At 37.2% G+C, this 20203-nt stretch overlaps 3 protein-coding genes across 5 annotated transcripts; 2 read left to right on the top strand and 1 right to left on the bottom strand.

Annotated features, from left to right (window-relative positions):
• Nucleotides 1-531: 531 nt before the first annotated feature.
• On the bottom strand, nucleotides 532-2720 carry shisa2a (shisa family member 2a). The gene is made up of 2 exons (XM_082170382.1): nucleotides 2277-2720; nucleotides 532-1728 (listed from the first exon to the last, which is right to left on the bottom strand). The coding sequence occupies exons 1-2, from the start codon at nucleotides 2563-2565 to the stop codon at nucleotides 1229-1231; spliced, it is 789 nt and encodes a 262-aa protein (XP_082026508.1). The 5' UTR covers nucleotides 2566-2720; the 3' UTR covers nucleotides 532-1228.
• A 4066-nt stretch (nucleotides 2721-6786) lies between these two features.
• Nucleotides 6787-16441, top strand: mtmr8 (myotubularin related protein 8). Of its 2 annotated transcripts, XM_082169078.1 has the most exons (14): nucleotides 6787-6944; nucleotides 8389-8511; nucleotides 8861-9023; nucleotides 9436-9593; nucleotides 10345-10473; nucleotides 11626-11760; nucleotides 12197-12329; nucleotides 12493-12602; nucleotides 12693-12818; nucleotides 13518-13567; nucleotides 13838-14038; nucleotides 14244-14372; nucleotides 14655-14781; nucleotides 14866-16441. In XM_082169078.1, the coding sequence occupies exons 1-14, from the start codon at nucleotides 6921-6923 to the stop codon at nucleotides 15145-15147; spliced, it is 1890 nt and encodes a 629-aa protein (XP_082025204.1). In that variant the 5' UTR covers nucleotides 6787-6920; the 3' UTR covers nucleotides 15148-16441. The 2 variants fall into 2 exon arrangements, with proteins under 2 accessions (XP_082025204.1, XP_082025205.1); XM_082169079.1 differs by lacking the exon at nucleotides 6787-6944 and having other exon boundaries at nucleotides 8391-8520.
• A 49-nt stretch (nucleotides 16442-16490) lies between these two features.
• asb12a (ankyrin repeat and SOCS box-containing 12a) lies at nucleotides 16491-19852 on the top strand. 2 transcript variants are annotated; one of them, XM_082169080.1, is made up of 4 exons: nucleotides 16491-16625; nucleotides 17453-17651; nucleotides 17739-18311; nucleotides 18870-19852. In XM_082169080.1, the coding sequence occupies exons 1-4, from the start codon at nucleotides 16518-16520 to the stop codon at nucleotides 19022-19024; spliced, it is 1035 nt and encodes a 344-aa protein (XP_082025206.1). In that variant the 5' UTR covers nucleotides 16491-16517; the 3' UTR covers nucleotides 19025-19852. The 2 variants fall into 2 exon arrangements, with proteins under 2 accessions (XP_082025206.1, XP_082025207.1); XM_082169081.1 differs by lacking the exon at nucleotides 16491-16625 and adding an exon at nucleotides 16636-17356.
• Nucleotides 19853-20203: the final 351 nt, after the last annotated feature.

Consider the following 20203-nt stretch of genomic DNA (forward strand, 5'->3'; position numbering starts at 1 on the left):
CAAGCATGATAGAACTAAAACAGTAAATATATCATCAGCTTTGTGTTTTACTGTTCTCCTTTTAGCGTTGAAGTTAAAAAACTATGCGTTTGTGTTTTGAGTGAGGAAAAGCAGATGGGTTGTAACTTGTATTTACAGCTGTGTACCCGAGCAGATTTATTTGGCTGCATGGCTGTATTTATTCATGTGTCTTTCGCTTCTGGTGTTTCACACAACATGTTTAACATCATAACAGGATTTGGGCTGAAACTCAGTAGGTTCATCTGCAGCTCGTTAATGAACTCATACGCATCTGCTTAAACTCCAGCTGGGCCATCCAGAGCCTAATCTCACTCACACACCCCTCTTTACCTGCGCTAATCCCACTCTCAGGGGCGTAAGGAGATCTGCATCTTTTGTCCTCTCGCCTCCTGCCGTTTCCACACACAAACGCATAAAAACCATTCGCATTCGCACAAAACCTGCTCAGCCACACACACAAGCAGCCGTAACGGCTGGAGAGCTTTACATTCACAAAGTACTGTTAGAACAAAGAGCCACTTACTGTTCAGATAGTTAGAAGATCTCTAGAACTTCAGTTTAAGGAAAAGATTGTACTTCATTTCAGCTGCTGGAGTTTTCCATGAGTTTTATGAGAATTAAATCATTTCACTTTACTTAATATCCTACATTCTTGAAAATAAAGGTTCCAAAACAGGGTTTTTTTTCAGTGATGCCATAGAAGAACCATTTTTCAGTGAAAGAACCATTTTTCTTATCGTGAAGAACGTTTAAAAAAATCTAGAGAACCTTTTTCCACTATTTTTAACCTTTTGTGGAATATGAGTTTCCATAAAAGTTAAATGTTCTTCATAGAACCATAGATACTAATAAAGAACCTTTATTTTTAAAGTGTAGTTTCACACACGTCTTGAAATATTCATATCTTTGAGTAAAAATTAGTCAAAAAAAATTGTCTATGAAAATACATTTATTCTCTAATCTGTTATAAATAACATCGCTGAAGCAAACAATCAAGTGTTCATGCAAATACACTCCTATGAGAAGCATTAATACATCATAAAAAGTTACCAACCATGACCAACACGATGTCAGTCATGATTGTGTATGTGGGTACAGAAAATGTCTGTGGAAGCCATGATCCAATACAGCGAAAACAACATATTCCCAAGACATTCCCATTCTTTGTGCAGCCCCACTGAGTTCATTTGTAACTTTATAAATATCATCAGATAGTGACAGTTGGATAGATGGGCTCTGTGTGCATGGGGGCCTGAGGAAAAGGCTGCCCGTGCACCTGCCCAAACACTGAACGGCCATCTAGGAAAGCTGGGGCCATCAGCATGGCGCGCTCTGGGGGGAGAGCGTAATTCATGTAGGGCTGATAGAACTGTGGCGCCCCCTGGGGGACTGGAGGAACATACTGCTGCGACTGAGAAGTTGGAAATGTGTTTCCCATCGGCCCGTAGAGGTTAACGCTGAGTTCAGATGGTGGAGGGCGAGCGTTTGTCATGGAGGAGCCTGAAGAGGAGGTGCGGGATGGGGTGGAGCTGTCCACTGAGGGTCCTCCAGACTCCAACAGGCTGGTCTGAGCAGCGGATGGCCCTGTTGGTCGATCGCTCGCTTTGGGTTTCACACACTGGCAGCAACAGATAGACACAACCGCACCGACCAGAACGAACGAGAGGAACGCGCTCACCACAATCACAAAGGGGAGATATGTTGGAACTAGAGAGGAAGAGAGATAAGAAAATTAAACATGAGGATCATAAAAATATGCATGTCAGGGATAATACAATTTAAATAAAATTCTATGTGTAAAAAAAAAATACATTTCTGAAGAATCTAGGTCTGGGTATTTTAATATGCTTCGAAAAAATAACAAGTTAAAATTGTCCCCAGATATCAACTCCAGGGGGCAAATATTGAAATTTAGATATTTCATGAAATTTATGAATTTCTATTCGTACAACCGCATTCATTCAAGGGATTGTATCATTTTAGATTACTTTGCTGCAGTGTAAAGGCAATGGCCAATAAATGTAACGTTTACTTCCTTAAATAACTTGTACACTAGGCTACTACAAAAACGCGTACTTAACGTTACATTTAAGGATTTACCTAAGCTAACTACAGGGTTACGGTTAGGTTTAGTGTTATAGTACATACCCAGTTATTGTAATTTCTGTAAAATGTCTGTAGTATGCTACATGGGTAGGACTGTAATTAAAGTGCTTCCAACATTATGAATTACACAAGTTTATATAAATACTCACCACTTTCTGCCACCTTTCTCATGTCATCCGTGTTCTCCGATTCGGAGCCAGTGTCGCAGGTGCTCTGGTCAAGGCGCGCCTCCGCGAATGTGCAGCAGTACCTGAGCACGCATGTCCCGCAGCAGTAGCGCGCGTCCTCGCCGTCGAAGCGCTCCGGACACTGGAATCCCCGGTGCCAAGAGTTGAAGGAATCCGTCCAGCCGTGACAGTATTCCCCCGATAATGCATAAGACAACGGGAGAGCGATTGATATGAACAGAAAGAGCGCGCAGGGTACGGATGAAGTCATGATTGCGTTTGTTTAAATCCTTTGGGTTGCAGAAGTCGGTTTAAATGTGAAGTTGCTACGAAGATCCCCCAAGCCAGTCCCATCTGATCTGGAGATACTGTCTGCAGGCGTCATTTATGTGTTTGCTGGACCCCATCCCCCTGCAAACACACACACACACACACACACACACACACACACACACACACACACACACACACACACACACTAGATGCCCCTCCTGCTCCCATCAGCCCCTCGTTATCGGTCATCTGCATTTAAATTTAGGCGGGGTTTAGTGATTGGCAGGGTTGTTTATTTGTATGTTTACGCTGCTAATTACTGTATACAAGATATGACAAGTGGTGATGAACTCACTCTAAATGACACCATCATCTCCCTGGGTCACAAATCAAAACTTTTATCAGATCAAAATTCTTTTTTAAAGTGTGATTAGGCTAACTGAGGACTCTGTTCATGGGCTTAACACCGACAAAATGTAATCAGTCTAAAATTTACACTTTAAAATAGAGATAAAAACATGCCTCTTTCACACAAACCTAAATATTAACAGTATATATGTTAGATAGATACATAGCCTAATTTAAATAAATAGCATGCGTGTCTGGAGAACGATGGAGCCTTTTGTATGGGGGTAAAGGTTACAGACTTGTCTGTCTCTGTTTACTTTCTCTGAGACAGGGAGGTCAATTCACTATCAATGCACATCTAAACACACACACACACACACACACACACACACACACACACACACACACACACACACACACACACACACACACACACACACACACACACACACACACACACACACTTAGTTACCAACTATGAAACTCTTTAGTGCTCAAGTCTTGCTTCTGAATCAGATTCAGACATCAGAAGTGAAGAAACAGTATACCAGGGTTTATTGTAGCCTACAAAATATATCAAATTACCTGAAAAACAAGTTTTGTATTATTATTGAACTGCAACATTCTATTATTAACATGAGGCAGATTATAGGAAAATGTAGAATTTTTTAATAAAAAACTTTTTTAAATAGCAAATTTTTTGTGTGGCTTTGGCCAATAGTTCACTGCATAAAACAAAATCATTAGTCAGCATTCAGCATGTATATTGTTGCTAAGTGAACCTTTATTTAATGCAATCTGGGTCATATTTATTAATTGTGCTTATATCTTTTCTTGCTGTCTACACCATACCTTGTGTGTCACCCCTTTTGTGAAAACTCTAAACCTCTAAAAGGACAGTTCTTTCACTACAGGAAAATTATGTGATTCCTTTGTTTCACTAAACCTACAGGCTATTCAAATAAATTCATGTTATACGTTCTATTAATTTTATTCTACCAACACGTCTCAGAATATATGTGCACATCTGTGTCTTCATTGTTCGTTTCCAAATATGTCCTACCCCGTTAAAACCGATTTTACCTTCATTCAGATTTTACATCTTTGACTGTATCCAAAAAAACAACATACATCGTCATTCACATAAATCTCTGTTGCAGCGGGGCAGACCTGATTGTGTCAAGCTATTAACAGAGATTAGTCTTTACACAAAAGACAGTAAATTGCCATTGTCTAAGAACTAACAAATTAGCATCAGGTCAACAAAGCCTGTCTCCCGGTGTGACAGACTGGGCTTTCTGAGTGTGTATGTGTGTGAATGTGTGTGTGAGCTCCAGATGGTAAATGTATTTTCTAAAAAACAAAATAACTAGTAATGTGACACAATTTGGCAGATTTTCTGGTTGGATTACAGAACTGGAAGGGAGACTAGAGAGAGAGAGAGAGAGAGAGAGAGAGAGAGAGAGAGAGAGGAGAATGAAGTGAAGGAAAGAGGAAATAGTGAGGAAAAAGAGCCCGTTGGAAAGAGAGAAAGTGAGAGGAGCTAAAAGAGAGACTGAGAGTGGAATAGACAGAAAATTGGAACTAGTTTCATGTTGATATATATCTTCATTCACACCTTAATTTCTTAAAAGCAAAATGTTCCGTTTTCTTCACAATTCTAAAACAAATGCAATTTTTATATAATTTTATTTTTAAAAAAAATGCATTTTCATTCTAAGTAAACTAATATCTACTTTATTGTAGTGTCTAAAGTTTTTAGGTGACTTCTTATAACATGAAACCATTACCATACCACAGTACATGTAAAATGAGACAAACATCTCTGTCCTTTCTATAGCTTAACCCTTTTGACATGCTCAAACCTGGTATGCATTGCTCACATGCTGAGAGTGCAGGAATGACATGAAATGATACAGTCAGATGGATCTGAGGTAAGCGTTAGACAGCATTCAAATCTGTCTGCAGATTCTATCATTATCCTGAAGGGTCTGATTCATCTCTGTTTTCTTTATCTGATTCTGCTCGGTTGAGAGTCCTAAAAACACATTAGCATCTGAAGGCCTATCCATCATAAAAATAATCTCTTGGGCTGCGTCCAAAATCACATTCTCTCTGAGTACTTCTTTTTACTTCACAATCATAAAAAAAAAAAAAGTATGTTCTATATATGAACGTGATACATCCGTAATGCTGTCAATTTCATGCAGATACAGCATCAGTTGCATCACTTCACTATTTACAACTTCTCTCCCTTGAACTCATAGAATACTAAAGTGTCCATGGATGCACACTTCAGAATCTCCCTTGAAGTAGTATCATTTGCCCACTGTTTTTTAAATAATTTGAATTCAGACATAATCTTTTCACATACGAGGACGTGTGCATATTCGGAGGCAGTAACACTGTATGCCTTGATTTGAATAAAACCCTTGCAGTCAACAATCGTTGTCATTGTGTCAGATTCTACAGCATGTGTATTTTGTGCTTTTGTGTGTGCAGGACATTGGCAGGTATTTGAGAGGGAATTTGGCTTAAGCAGGGTGAGCTGTATGTTAATGTTCTTCATTAGTGCTCCTGTTATCAGATAACTGAGCCTAAGAGTCGGGAGGTCGTTAAGGTGACAATGGGTCAAGCGATGGGGGTCCACCCCAGCAATTAGACAAATCTGGTTGGGCCACCCTGCAGGAGCAACCCCCCTGTGCTGCGTGTGTCTGGGTGTAAGTAAGGGTTAATGACGTTTCCAGATATGCTATGACTTGTCTTGGGGTTTTCGATCTTTTAGAGGCCAAAGAACCCCAGACATGATAATCCTCATGCGAGGGACCCCCACACTGTACAAAAGTTTAATTATCAATACGTTATAACAACATATGTTTTACATTGCTTTAAGTCATCAAAAAAAGTTTTCAACTTTTATGCAAGATTCAACAAAACACATGTTTTATTCAGATTAATGTAATTTAAGTTGAAATGACTTAAATATCCAAGTTGATTGTACTTAAAAAATCAAGGCATCAACACTTTTTTATTTTTTAATTTTTTTAAAGTGCATCCTAAAATTTAAAAGGCTATTACATTTACATTTACATTTACATTTACATTTAGTCATTTAGCAGACGCTTTTGTCCAAAGCGACTTACAAATTGGGACTAAATTAAGCAAGTCATCGTGAAGAGGCAAAAAACAACGCAAGAAGTGCTCAAAATACGAAGTTCAGGCATTATTCAGAGTAGCATAAGCCCGATAAGCGAGAATTTACAGGAATATTTATATATATATATATATATATATATATTTTTTTTTTTATTATTATTATTATTTTTTTATGAGGTTAAGTGCTCACGGAAGAGAAGAGTTTTCAGCTCTTTTTTGAATGTTATGTTGGGGAAATCATATTATAAACATGAGTACTGTACTATTATATGTATTGTTTGAATTATTTTATTTATTTTATGTATTTTTTATATATATTTTTTTAATAAAATGTAGTTACAAAAATTATTATTTTTGTAAAAGTTTTTCCAACTTTTCAACAAGCCACCAAGCACTCTGAAAACTTCAGCTCTAGAGTCATGTCAAAATGAAAAGCCAACTTTTATTTGTCCCTTTCACGTATAGACTATTTATAACTTTTTATATAACAGCTGTTGTAGCTATAGGAATTATTTTTCCCGTTAACATTGTGTACTAAAATAATTTGCTTAATTTATATTTAATCAATATGTTTTTATTTACATACGTACTGCAGTGTTAAATTATTACAGCATGCTAGTTCATTAATGAACTGTTGACGACCTGTACATCAAGTTGGCGACTGAAATCTCGTTGCTCTTTGACTTATCGCGATATCTGCTCCCGTCAGCTGACATGATTGTAGTCCTCCTCATGTTAGGGAGGAATGCTAGCAACGTATAACGATTTCCCGAAACAAACATGTCAACCACTAGACACACAAACAGCGAAAGTTTAACGTGGACAGTTGGATGATAACCCAATGAAAATATGGAGCACATTATAACGCCAAAGGTAGGTCTGAATCTGATCAACAGGTTTAAAAGTTACTCGTGTAAAGTTGGCAGATCTCATGTAATGTCAGACTCAATAACCCTCGGTAGGTGTAAAAACATGCAGAAGGAAGCGTTTACATGGGTTGTTTAACACGATTCCGAGCTTTAGTATGCTGCTAAATTCATCCAATGCATTTTAAAGTTGGTTGCTTAATGTAACTCATCTTAATGAATCTGAATGGACTTTGAAAGTGTTTTCAGTTGGCACTTCAAAATTCCACTTGTATGTTTGCTCAAGGGAACCTGTAGGCAAGGGGACAGAAAATGATTCTATGAAGCTTTGCCTAAAGCAGGGGTTTTCAATCTTTTAGATGCCATATGATCATGCTCGTGTGAGGGACCCTGGTCTAAGATGTAATAGGCATCTATGTAGTTTATTGTATACAGACCCAATTTATACTGTGAAATAAAAATATTATAAACATGTCTAAAATATTATTTAGAAAATATTTAGTTTCTATTAAGTTACATAATATTTTTTCCTACACATTATAGTACTTCATTTACTGAGTGGTTACTCAGTCCTGGTCATTAAATATCCCATCTACCTTATTTAAACACACTTGATGCTCATCATCTTATTTGAAATGTGCATATCCAAGATGTGCAGTCTGGATTGCAGACCAGGACTGAGAAGTAATGCTGTAGAAAATATGTTTATTTTGTTACATAACATTTTATGGTCATATGATCTTGTATTTTGTGTGTGTTTGAGGGATCAGCTCAAAGGATGTCATATGTTGAATCAGCAGTATCACAGGAACTGTGGTAAACATTAGCATCTAACAACTCTGGTTAGATCTGCTCTTCCCGTTCACAGAGAATTATTAGTTTGAATCTTGATCAATATAATCTTAATTTGACCTACTGTGTGATTTAGCTTGAGTTTCATGTCATGCAGAAATACAGGATCTAACCTGTTTCTTTATGGAGACAATAGAGATCTCACACCTGACCCGCTTCATTTTGCTATCCTAAAGACCTGAAAAGATTTTTCTAATCACTTACTGAAAAGAGTAGTTCTTCATCAAGTATAAACGAGCAGAATACATTAGACTTTGACTCATAATAAAATGTTCCTTCGTGCTGAAGTGGCATCTTGTGTTACATTTGTGTTTCATCGCTTGTTACTCAGTAACCGAAATGACAAAAGTGCAGAGATGGAGCAACAGGATGTGCTGACAGTAGACTTAAGAGGTTCTGTAGGATTTCCTCTCCATTGTGTTAAACATAGTCTGGATGATGGCTTCTGCTCCCTGGGGGACACATCCAAACCCAACAGACGTGATTCTGTCTGCTTAACCCCTTCTGTCATTGGCTAGTGCTTTGTTCATTAGTAGAAGACCGTTGAGTCAATAATCCTGCGCTAATGCTATTCTTACTGATTTTGTTTTGTTTTGCAGGTGGAGTATGTGAAACTACTGAACAGGTACACTGAAAAGTCATCAGCTCTGGGCACTCTTTATTTGACCGCTACTCACCTTATCTACGTGGAACAAACCAACAGCACACGCAAAGAAACATGGGTAATGTAGGCAAGTGGGAACAGAATGTCATGGGCTGCATCCGATATCGCATACTCTGTTGAGTAGGTACATAATTTGAATTAGTAATCACTTCACAACTGCTAAGAAAATATGTTCTATATTGTGTGAATGTGTTCAGTATGAATGTAATCCGGATGTACTACATTCGCCATGTTGTCATTATCATGTGACCTACCAGAGAATTCGGACATACTACTTGTGTTTCTCGCCTGATTTCGGATGCAGCCATCTCTTCCACCATAGGGCATAATGTTGTTGAGTCTTTTAGAAATACACATCTAGATATGTCTGATAAAACTGGTTATATTTCAATCCTGCGTGTTTGAAGGTGCTGCATCATCACATTGCGTCAGTAGAGAAACTTCCTTTAACCGTGTCTGGTTGTCCGCTCCTGATCCGCTGCAAAACCTTCCAGATGCTTCATCTGCTGTTCCAAAGAGAGAAAGATTGTCAGGATGTCTATCAGTCAGTTTTGCGCCTTTCTCAACCAGGTACACACACAGCACACATACTGGTGGTTTGCTCTATTGGTATGAGCAAAGTAGGTATTTATGAGATTTCCTTTTTTATTTTTGAATTGATAACCCACAGAAAATCAAATGTTTAAGTATGCAAGACATGAAAACACATGAACATGACAGTGTTATTTCAGTATTATGTATGTACTACGTATTATAGTATTTATTAATATTTTGAATTTGTTTTTATTTTATATTTTAATTTTAGTTTAAGTTTAATATTTATGTGCATTTTTATTAGGTTTCATCAAATATTTATATTTTATTTTAGCTTTATTTCAGTTAGCGAAAACAATTAGTAATCATTTTGATTAACAACACATGCTTAATGAATGTAGTGACAGTGCAGGACTGGCCCAATAATTACATGCTTATGTCATTTCAGTCAAAGAAGATGAGCTTTATGCCTTTCTCTATAATCCACAACAAAATGAGGAGGACAGGAGACGGGGTTGGGAATTCATCAGTTTGGCGAACGACTTCAGCCGGATGGGTCTCTCCAATGAATATTGGGAAATCAGCCACCTCAACAAGAACTATAAGGTAGCATAGTAAACATAGTAAAGTGAACATGCATCCTGGTTAGGACCATTTAACAATAATCAGACAAACTTTTTTCATCCACTGACCTGCATGATAAATATGTTTTAGGCAGAACCAGCAACAGTTTCAATCAAAAACACTACCGTTCAAAGTTTGGGGTCAGTAAGATAAAAAAATAAAATAATAATTATAGTTTTATTCTGGAAGGAACCTTAATATTAATAAAAAGTGTTAGTAAGGACTACAATGTTATTTGTCTATTTCAGTTAAAAGCCACACAACTGTTTTTAACATTGATAATAATAAGACGCAAGGACCAAATCAGCATATTAGAATGATTTCTGTAGGATCATGTGACACTGAAGACTGAAGTAATGATCCTGAAAATTAAGCTTTGTCATCACAGGAATAAATTATATTTTAAAACAATAATTTTAATAAATTGTAATAATATTTCACTATATTATAATTAATTTTTTGTATTTTTCTTGTCTACTTTTTTTTTTACTGTATAATTGATCAAATAATTGGTCTTGGTGAGCATAAGAGACTGATCGACAAATCTTGTGGACCCCAAACTTTTTAAATGTAGTGTATGCACCCAGAACTTGATCAGAATTTTTGGTTTAAAATTTGACCAATCTTTATAATTAAATAATTTATAAATTGTGTTATATTATAATTATTTTTAATGTTTTTTTTCTGTTTCATAGATCTCTCAAAAATGTCCCTCTGTCTCTCTTTCACATAGATCTGTAGCACTTATCCATCTATCCTTGGACTCCCTAAAAGTGCCAGTGTTGCTACGGTAACAGGCAGTGCCAAGTTTAGGAGCCGAGGGCGATTACCTGCTCTGTCTTACTATCACAAAGATACAAAGGTGTACAAGCGCATGGCATGCACTTTATAAATGCACACAATGGCCCTGTTCCACAACCTAGTGGGCTCCCCACCTAGACAGCATTTTAAGGCATTATAGGCACACTCCTAATGCAAAGGCTATTTCATACAGTAGACATCATAATTATGCTGCCATCTAAGACAAATGGCCAAATTCTAAGAAAGCATTGTATGTATCCTTAAAGGGTTAGTTCACCCAAAAATGAAATAATTCTGTCGTTAATTACTCACCCTTATGTCGGTCCAAACCCGTAACACCTTCATCTTCGGCGTTCATCTTCGGAACACAAATTAAGCTTTCTAACCTCCCATAGACTGCAACGGTATTACCACTTTAAAGGCCCAGAAAGGTAGTAAAGACATCGTTAAAATAGTCCATGTGACTACAGTGGTTCAACCTTAAAGTTGTGAAGCGACAAGAACACTTTTTGTGCATGTATGAAGACACATCATGGCCATATTCCAGGATGACAATGTCAAGATTCATCAGGCTCAAATTGTGAAAGAATGATTAGGAGGGAGAATGAATGTTGAATGTTATTTCCATCAAGGGGTGCATCAATTTCTGGTCAAAATCTTGTTTGATTTAAGGTCTGGACTCAGACTCAGATCGCCGATTCATGTGTGAAAATAATTCTTCATGAATTATTCGTCATTCCTCACTTAACCATTCTTTCACAATTTGAGCCTGATGTATCTTGACATTGTCATCCTGGAGTATTGCCATGATGTGTCTTCCTACATGGTTGTTTAAGAAATGAAAAGCTAACACACTCCATCAGTTACGGTTAGAAGAACTGTTGGCAAACATATAACATAATAATCCTTTTTTTTTTTTTTTTTTTTTGGCCGGGCAGTCTATTTTAAACAATACTGCAAAGTTATTGAATAGTCCAAAATAGTCCAATCTATTAAATACATTTAAATTAATAATTGATAGGTAGGTTAAACCTAGATAGTAGGCAGCAAAATGCCTTACTAGGCTTTTTAACAGCTAATTTCACACAGTCGACAGTTTGCACCATGTTGAGGACATATAAATACATCAACAGGTTTATACTGGAAAGATGAGAAGTGGTGCAGCTAACAATATCTTTGTCTGTTCTTTGTATTTTGTGTGACTTTCTTGCAGGCTGCGATCTGTCGCTGCAGTCAGCCTTTGTCAGGTTTGAACTCTCGCTGTGTAGAAGACGAGCAGATGCTTCAGGTCATCAGCCAAGCAAACCCCAACTGCCCTTTTATATATGTAGTGGACACACGGCCTAAGGTGTGACCTTTAACCTTAACCTTTCTATATACATTAGAGGACAACTCATGATGGAACTTGTAAATGTTTATCTTTAAACATTCAACCCCAACTGCCCTGGCATATATGTAGGAGTCACATAGGTGTCATGTGTAATCTTTCACCCTGTGACCTCTGACCCCAGCTACTCCTCTATTTATGTAATGAGCATTTACAGAATCTGATTAGTTAACCAATAAATTCTGGTCATTGAGTTTAGTTATGCAATGTATTTTTATTTTTGTATGTATTGCAAATATTGTATATACTGTTCTATTTATTGTTGCCCATCTCATGTTTCACCAATATAACTAGAAAAACAACATATTATTCCTTTCCCTATTCTTTTAGTAAACCATAACCTGATCATCTGGAGAAACGTGTGTATGTATTTATACGCGTTTTTTGTCTTTGTCAGTTGAATGCAATGGCGAACCGCGCAGCTGGTAAAGGCTATGAGAATGAGGACAACTACCCCAATATCAGGTTCCACTTCCAAGGAATTGAAAACATCCACGTTATGAGAAACAGCCTGCAAAAACTGCTGGAGGGTGAGAGGACAAGCTTTTACATTTGTACTGGTAGATGCAATATTAACTCTATATAAGCGGATTACGCTTGTGTTTGCAACTTTATCCTCGCTTGAGTGTTGGTTGTGCCTTTTAAGCAAGTAGTAGATAAAGTGATGGTTGGTTGTACCTTTGTTCTGTGCAGTGTGCTCTATGAAATCCCCTTCCATGAGTGACTATCTGATAGGTTTGGAGAATTCCGGCTGGCTGAGGCACATAAAATCTGTGATGGATGCAGGCGTGTTCCTCGCCAAGGTACTGACCTCAAATCTATAATTGCATGGAGAGACACACCAACATCATCAAGAATTTCTGATTTACTCCGTCATTTTGTTTGTGTTATAGGCTGTCTGTGAAGAGAGGGCGAGTGTGTTGGTACATTGTTCTGATGGATGGGACAGAACGGCTCAGGTGTGCTCTTTGGCTTGCATACTGCTGGACCCATACTACAGAACCATTAAAGGCCTCATGGTAATGAGCTAGTAACCTATAACCTCTACACTCAACACAGGACTCCTATGAATTTTAAGTGCACGCTCACATTTATGTCACTGTTAGGCAGGTCATGGCTTCGCTAAATAAGTCATCAACTATTCCTGTGTAACTAACTAAATATATACTGCTGTTCGAAATTTTTAGGTTGGTAAGATTCAAAAATACATTAAGACGGTAATATTGTAATTTATATATTACATTTTAAAATGAACTGTTTTCTATTTTAATAAGTAATGTGAAATGTGATGGCAATGCTGATTTTCAGCATCGTTACTTCAGTCTTCATTCTGATATGCTGATTTGATGCTCAAGAACCATTTCTTATTATTATTATTATTATCAATGTTGAAAATAGTAGTGCTGCTTAATATTTTTTGTGGGAAACATGATAAAAAAAAATCAGGATTCTTTGATGAATAGAAATCATTTATTTTTACAGTGTCTTCACTGTCACTTTTGTTCAATTTAATGTGTCCTTGCTGAATAAAAGTATTCATTTATTTTACAAAATCTCACTGACCCCGAACTTTTGAACAGTAGTGTAAATTAAAAGGTAAAACAACTAGACTTATGGAAAACTTTATGGTCTTGACTGTCTTGAAAATGTTTATCAAATAGCAGACTGAGGGAAATCCATTCATTATTTGACTTTTTAATTTAATTTTTTTTTTACAGGTTTTAATAGAAAAGGAGTGGATCTCTTTTGGTCATAAATTCAGTCACAGGTAAGAACTTTCACTGCTGTTACATTAATTGGTAAATAATACTTAAAACAGTATCACATCGTTTAATAACAGCAAATATAAATATTATATAGCAGTATTATTAAAATGTTAAATAGTATTAAAAGTGTTATATGTAATAATTACCTTTTGTATACTATGTAAGGGCTGACTTTATTAATGGTGATCTCTGTAGCCATTATTGTTAATAACTGGTCAGTTTTTTTGTGACATCATGTGCTCATGTCATTTGTATATATGTTTGTGCTCTAGGTGTGGCCATCTGGACACCGACCCCAAGGAAGTGTCTCCGGTGTTCACCCAGTTCCTGGAGTGCGTGTGGCAGCTGTCAGAACAATTTCCCTGTGTGTTTGAGTTTAATGAACGTTACCTCATAGAAATACACAATCAAGTCTACGCATGCCAGTACGGCAACTTCATCGGTAACTGCCAGAAAGAGCGACTGGAAATGAGGTGAGGATAGAATTCACATACACACACTCATTGATAAAAAAATAAAAATAATAATCAGTTAGCATTTAATGTGTGTGCTTCATATTCAAAGCAAATATTCTTGATTTGGACAGAAGTGAAATCAACCATACTTGGCTTGTTTGTTTGTTTCCGAGTCTTGAATGATTTTAAATGCTTTGCTTCAACATTCTGTGTGGGATTTTAGGTTGCATGAAAAAACTTTTTCATTGTGGACACATCTTCTGGAGAACCAGCATCAGTATCGAAACCCCTTGTACCGACGTACAGTAGAGAGCACACTTCTCAGACCAAGCACTTTACCCCTGCACTTCAAGTATGAATACACTCTCAAACACATGAACAAACCACCTTTCCACTTGTTACCAACAAACACAGATGGGTGTAAATGCACAACGTCACTCTCCACTGTGCTGACTGCAAACAAAAAGATAATAGTGGTGTAATACTGTTAGTGAAACCAAAATTAATTCGATGTCTGTAATGTCTCGTGTTTGCTGAATAGTTTAGCACCAAAAGTATGGTAAAGAAATATCACTGATGTACTCAATCAACACAGTTTTAATGAAGTGCTGTATTGTGTATTTGTGTTCCCCAGGTTCTGGTGTGGGATGTATAACCACTATGACAGAGGCATGCACCCAAAACAGTCTGTTCTAGACCAGATGCTGTCCCTCACGCAGAAGCAGGTAGAAGGAGAAAGAACCATGACTGAATTACAGCGAGTAAGTGGGGTTGTGGGAGTTGCAGTTTTTGAGTGGAGAGGTATTTGTTTGTCATGTCACTGTCTCCCTCTCCTCCATTTACAGCAGCTGGCTGTTGCAGATGGAGTTCTTCCTGATCCATCTAGACCAATCAACGCACCTGCTGAACAGGACAGTCCAAATGAGAACACTCCCACTGCTCCTGTTGTCCAATCAAACGGAAGCTGTAATGGCGACGAAGAGGAGGCGGGTGCAGGAGCTGAGAAGTGCAATGAGAAAGAAGGGGCAGAGCCTGCGACCACCGAACACGATCTGACCTCCTCTAAGGACAAACCTGTTTCTGTGGAAACAGAACATTCCAAAGAGGAGGTACAAGAATCCCATTGAGTCTCCATAGTAACAGATTGGAAATTTTTTGACTGAAACCCCAAGGAACAAATGTCCAGAGTATTGAAAAGATTCATGCAGTACTCTTTTCACAATTGAGGCCGCCATAATAGGAAAAAAAAGTCCACACACCAGTTTTTGATTTGTGTATCATTGTACATGAGATTTTTCTAGCACTGTGTGTATTCTTTTACCCTATTATATCTGTTCTGAACATTCCTGAAATGTTCTATACATTTTTGTGGACTTGAGTGTGTTTGTTGGCCTTCAGACCATGAGGATTGAAGCTACATGCTTTGATCATAGGCAATCAGAATAATTTATGTTTTGTCTAAATGCCATTCTGATCAAATTTGACCTTGTTTCATTGGAGTTATTTTGAACGGTAGTTTTTTAATGTCTTTCTTTTAATATAATATATGTAATATGTGTAGTACATTTGAAAACCAGACCCTGATACTGATTTAATCAGACACATAAGCAACTGTTGTGAGATTCAGGTAGATAAAGGGAACACACTATTAGAAAACGGGTCAAATTGATTAACTTTTTGTTGTTGTTGTTGCTCAAGGGCGTAGTATTATTTTTGTGGTTTTCTATATTGCAAACACTGTTTATTTTGCATGCAAAGAAACACAGTTGAAAAAAATGCTGCCGATTAAATGCAATAGAATGCCGGATTGTTAAAGCCTAGCTCTACTGCCAAACAAATCATTTGATGCACATAAAACAGTTGATGGTGGGCCTTCTAGAATATTACTTATGTCCTTTTGTCCAAGCCTTTTGAATACATTGCATCTATAGTTTTGCAAAGCAATATTGTTTTTTATTTTTTCTACTGGATGTGTAAAATGAGTGTATTGCTTGTGTATGTGGAAATGATTTGACAGCTTTAGTTCTAGAATTTAAGTTCTTGAACCCAGCTATGGAGCTCCAGACAGGCTTCTCTTATTATGTGAGATGCAAAATCAATGTGTTTAAAAATGCTTCCCTTATTGAGAAGCATTTGTTTACAATATTATTTTTTGATTAAATTAGAAAAAAAAAAAAATTTGTTATTAAATGTTCAGCAATTGTCAAAAGGGAATTTTGAAATAAGCAATGAATGATGTCACTGAAAATGACAGCCTGTTGGTTACATTACATATATTTTTTAAGTTTTGCTGTGTAATTACATACATTTTATACACGCTTGTTTTGATCATTGCACTGTTTTGTACCTCTTTTGTACACCATTCAATTTAAATGGATATTTTCTTTAAATAAATATATTAAAAAAAATTTTTAAAATGTGCATTGTATTATGTAGTCGTATTATTTTCATTATTAAGTTTGTGGGGAACATTAACCCACTCATTACACATAGAGGAATGACCGAATCCCAATGGCGGTGTTTGCGCGCACAGCGCCCCCTCTGGCCGCACGCAGAACATCTTCTTCCGCTCCTCGTCGTCAGTGTTTGGCTTATTATTAGCTCGGTGAGTGTCCTTGAGACGAAAACATACTTAAAATATCTGCTAAATGGTCATGGTGTATATTCGTTGCCGTTTGTACCGTTAAAATGTATGTTTTTTTGACAGCTGGTCGGAGAGAGCGAGTCAAACTCTGCGTTATTTACAGATAACGTTCCTCGAGTTAAATCTACCGAGCTCAAAGCTTGAGAATGAATTTTCTTCCGTGTATGCTCAGTATTACTCTCAGTTGAGTTTAGAAACATAAAGCCTTTAAGAATTCAGTTTTGCTTGTATTCATGGGTTTTATCTCATTTGCTAGTCGGCTAACCTGTGTTGTGTTTGCTTGCTAGTAGTGCGTTAAAGCTAATGCAGATAAATAAAGTTAATCATGACAAGCGTTTTAATGTATTGAACGCTGTCACACATAGTATTATGTAATCATAATTTACTCAATAATATAAGACAAGATAAAACAATATAAGGTTTTGTTTTTATGCACATCTGAACTTAAAAGTGCAACACTTCACGTATTGGAAGAGAATGCAATTCATCTCGAATATTCTGGTTGAAAATCTAGTCACCAGTGTTGTTTTTGTTAACTAATTAAAAATACAGTTGAAATAAATCTGACACAAAGCAAAATATAGCCTATTCAACAAATAAAAATGATAAAAGCACATAAAATGATTCAACTGAAAGTGAAACTGATCTGCTAGTGAGCTGCCAACCTGGACAGCATTTTTGGCATCATCTATGTAGGCAGCTTTTTTTACATTTTACAGTGTTATTTTCAACAGTCACAAAAAACACTACAAAGACACTAATCTGTGCATAAACTTTTTTCTCCACAGTTCTTCTCTATGCTCCTGCTGCGACCGGTGGAAGAGGATGAATCTGCTGCTGAGAGTCTGGAGCTGAACCGAGCTGTGGCTGATGATGACCATTTCCTGTTGGCTGAGCTACTGTCACAAGAACGCTACAGGAAGTGCATTAATCAGCAGAGCGGTTGGGGTATCCCAGGTACCCCGTTACGCATGGCTGCGTCCAAAGGTACATGCGTCACCCTTGCGCATGCACTCTCTGATGTCACATCTGAGTTTGTTGGACACCAAGACGCAGATGTTTTGTTCCCTACAGGTCACCTGAGGTGCCTGCAGTTGCTCCTGGCCCATGGAGCAGAGGTGGACCCCCTTGATGTGAAAGCCCAGACTCCTCTTTTCACTGCTGTTTGCGGGCGTTACTTGAGCTGCGTGCTCGCCTTGCTCCGTGCCGGGGCTAATCCGAACGGAAGTCACCTGAACAACAGCTCGCCGGTGCTCACCGCCGCCCGAGAGGGCGACCCGGAGATCCTCCGCCGGCTGCTTCAGCACGGGGCAGAGGTCAACGCCAGGTCAAAGGTGACGCTGTGGGCATCGGGGGTTGCCGTGTGCAGCGGGCCACTTTACCTGTCAGCCATATATGGACACCTGGATTGCTTTAAAATGTTGCTGTTATATGGGGCGGATCCGAACTATAACAGCCCGGAAGAGAAGGTGATCGGCAGGGCCACGCAGCAGAAGACGGTCCTGGAATTGTGTTTGCGACACGGCTGTGGAGTCGAATACATTCAACTGCTCATTGACTTTGGGGCAAACGTCTACATGCCGACCCTCATTATAGAGAAGAGCACCAAACAGAATGAAGCTGTTGAGCTGTTGCTGAAAGAGCGAGGTGAGAAATGAGTTTTTAGCAGTATAACGTCTCTTTTTTTTTTTTTTTTTTTCATCATGTTGTTTTTGGTTACCAAAACTATTAAGAACATACACATATACAGTATATATATATATATATATATATATATATATATATATATATACAGTATATATATATATATATATATATATATATACAGTATATATATATATATATATATATATGTATATATATATATATATGTGTATATATATTGTTTTTTTAATAAATAAAAAATAAATAAAAATATAAAAATTGGATGAAAAAGTTTCTCTTTAAAAACTTCGAAGTTGAAGTACTAAAATTACAAAAAATAAAACTGAAATAAAAATAAAGCTAAATAGAAATATAAAAAACATTGACACAGCACACAAAATGATTCAAACTAAAATAAAGTGAAAACTGAAAATATACAAATAAAAGCTAATCCAAAATATTAATGAACATTGTAATAGTATATGAATGATACTAAAATAGCACTGATTGCCATATGCGATTGTTAATAACTGTTTTATTAATCTCTCTTTTTTTAAACAGGGTGTCCGAAGACTCTGGCATCTCAGTGTAGATTGGTCATTCGTAGACACCTGATACAGGTGAACAAGATTCACTCTTTGGACTCTCTGGAGATTCCTCCCAGGCTCATCAACTATCTCAAACACAAGTCTATGAGCAGTGCATTGGTTTACTGACAAACCAGAGCATATTCAACTGTGCCTTACTAAAGGACAGACTGAAACAAACACTGGACAGGTAGACCATACAGACATCAGAGGGAAGGAAACAGACAGAGGGTCTTGACCTAATGACGTGGACTCACTCGTATACAATCTCGCAGACGGGCCGATACACTGCTAACAAACTCTGTTTACATGTATGGTGTGTTAAACTTGAACATCCTCATGCATTAATTAGCTTGATAGTCATTCAAATTTGTAATATCTAATATTACTGTACGTAATACGACCAGAAGTGTTGTCTAAAAGAGTTAATGCTCTAGAACTATGCGTTGTCATATAGCCTTGTTCTCTCTTTTCAAGATCATCTGGAGATTTTCATTTTTTCAAAGTAAATTAAGCTGTTGTAATTAGTGTTTTGTTGATTAGTAACAGCTTGATGATGGATGCAAAATTGTTGGTAACTGTCTTATCAATCTTAATATGATATATAAAATCCATTGTGATGTACTTGTGTCTATGAATCCCTTGTTTAGAGGGATGCACTCTTCCAACAGATGCCGTATAACCTCTATTGTGCAGGTAGAGTGTAATGGAGATCATTCTGTTCATGTGAGGTTAAAGATTTCAAAATGAAGATCAGTTCCAGAGTCTTCATAAGGATTTATGACCGGTATTGAAGTATGTAGCTTGAGGATTTCACGTGTAGCAGTCTGTGCTAATGGGATATACATATGGGCTTCTGCAAGTGTATTTTGACAACTTTATTATGCTATGGATGACAGCTGGCTTGTTAGTTTGTTCATAAAATTTAAGTAGGCCTACTGAACATTTGAATGTTTATCTGTGGTGGTTTTTCTTTATTTTTACATTTATGCGGTCATTTGAGGTGCTGGTTTCCACATAGAGAATGTTTTTATTCATGTCATAAAATGGTATTATTGCACTGATGTGGAAACTTAAAAAACTTAAAATACTTTCATGTAGCATAGAGGAGCCAAGATACACAATGCAGAGACAGACTTTAAAAAATACAGTCAAATCTGGTTGCGTAGCTGTCAATGGAGGGACAAAAATCTCTGAAAATTTGTGTTAAGATGAACGAAAGTCTTACAGGTTTGGAACGACATGAGGGTGAGTAATTAATGACAATTTTAATTTGTGGGGGAACCATCCCTTTAATAGTTTTAGTTA

Source organism: Leuciscus leuciscus (assembly GCF_965113295.1).
Source record: "Leuciscus leuciscus genome assembly, chromosome: 5".
NCBI lineage: Eukaryota > Metazoa > Chordata > Actinopteri > Cypriniformes > Leuciscidae > Leuciscus > Leuciscus leuciscus.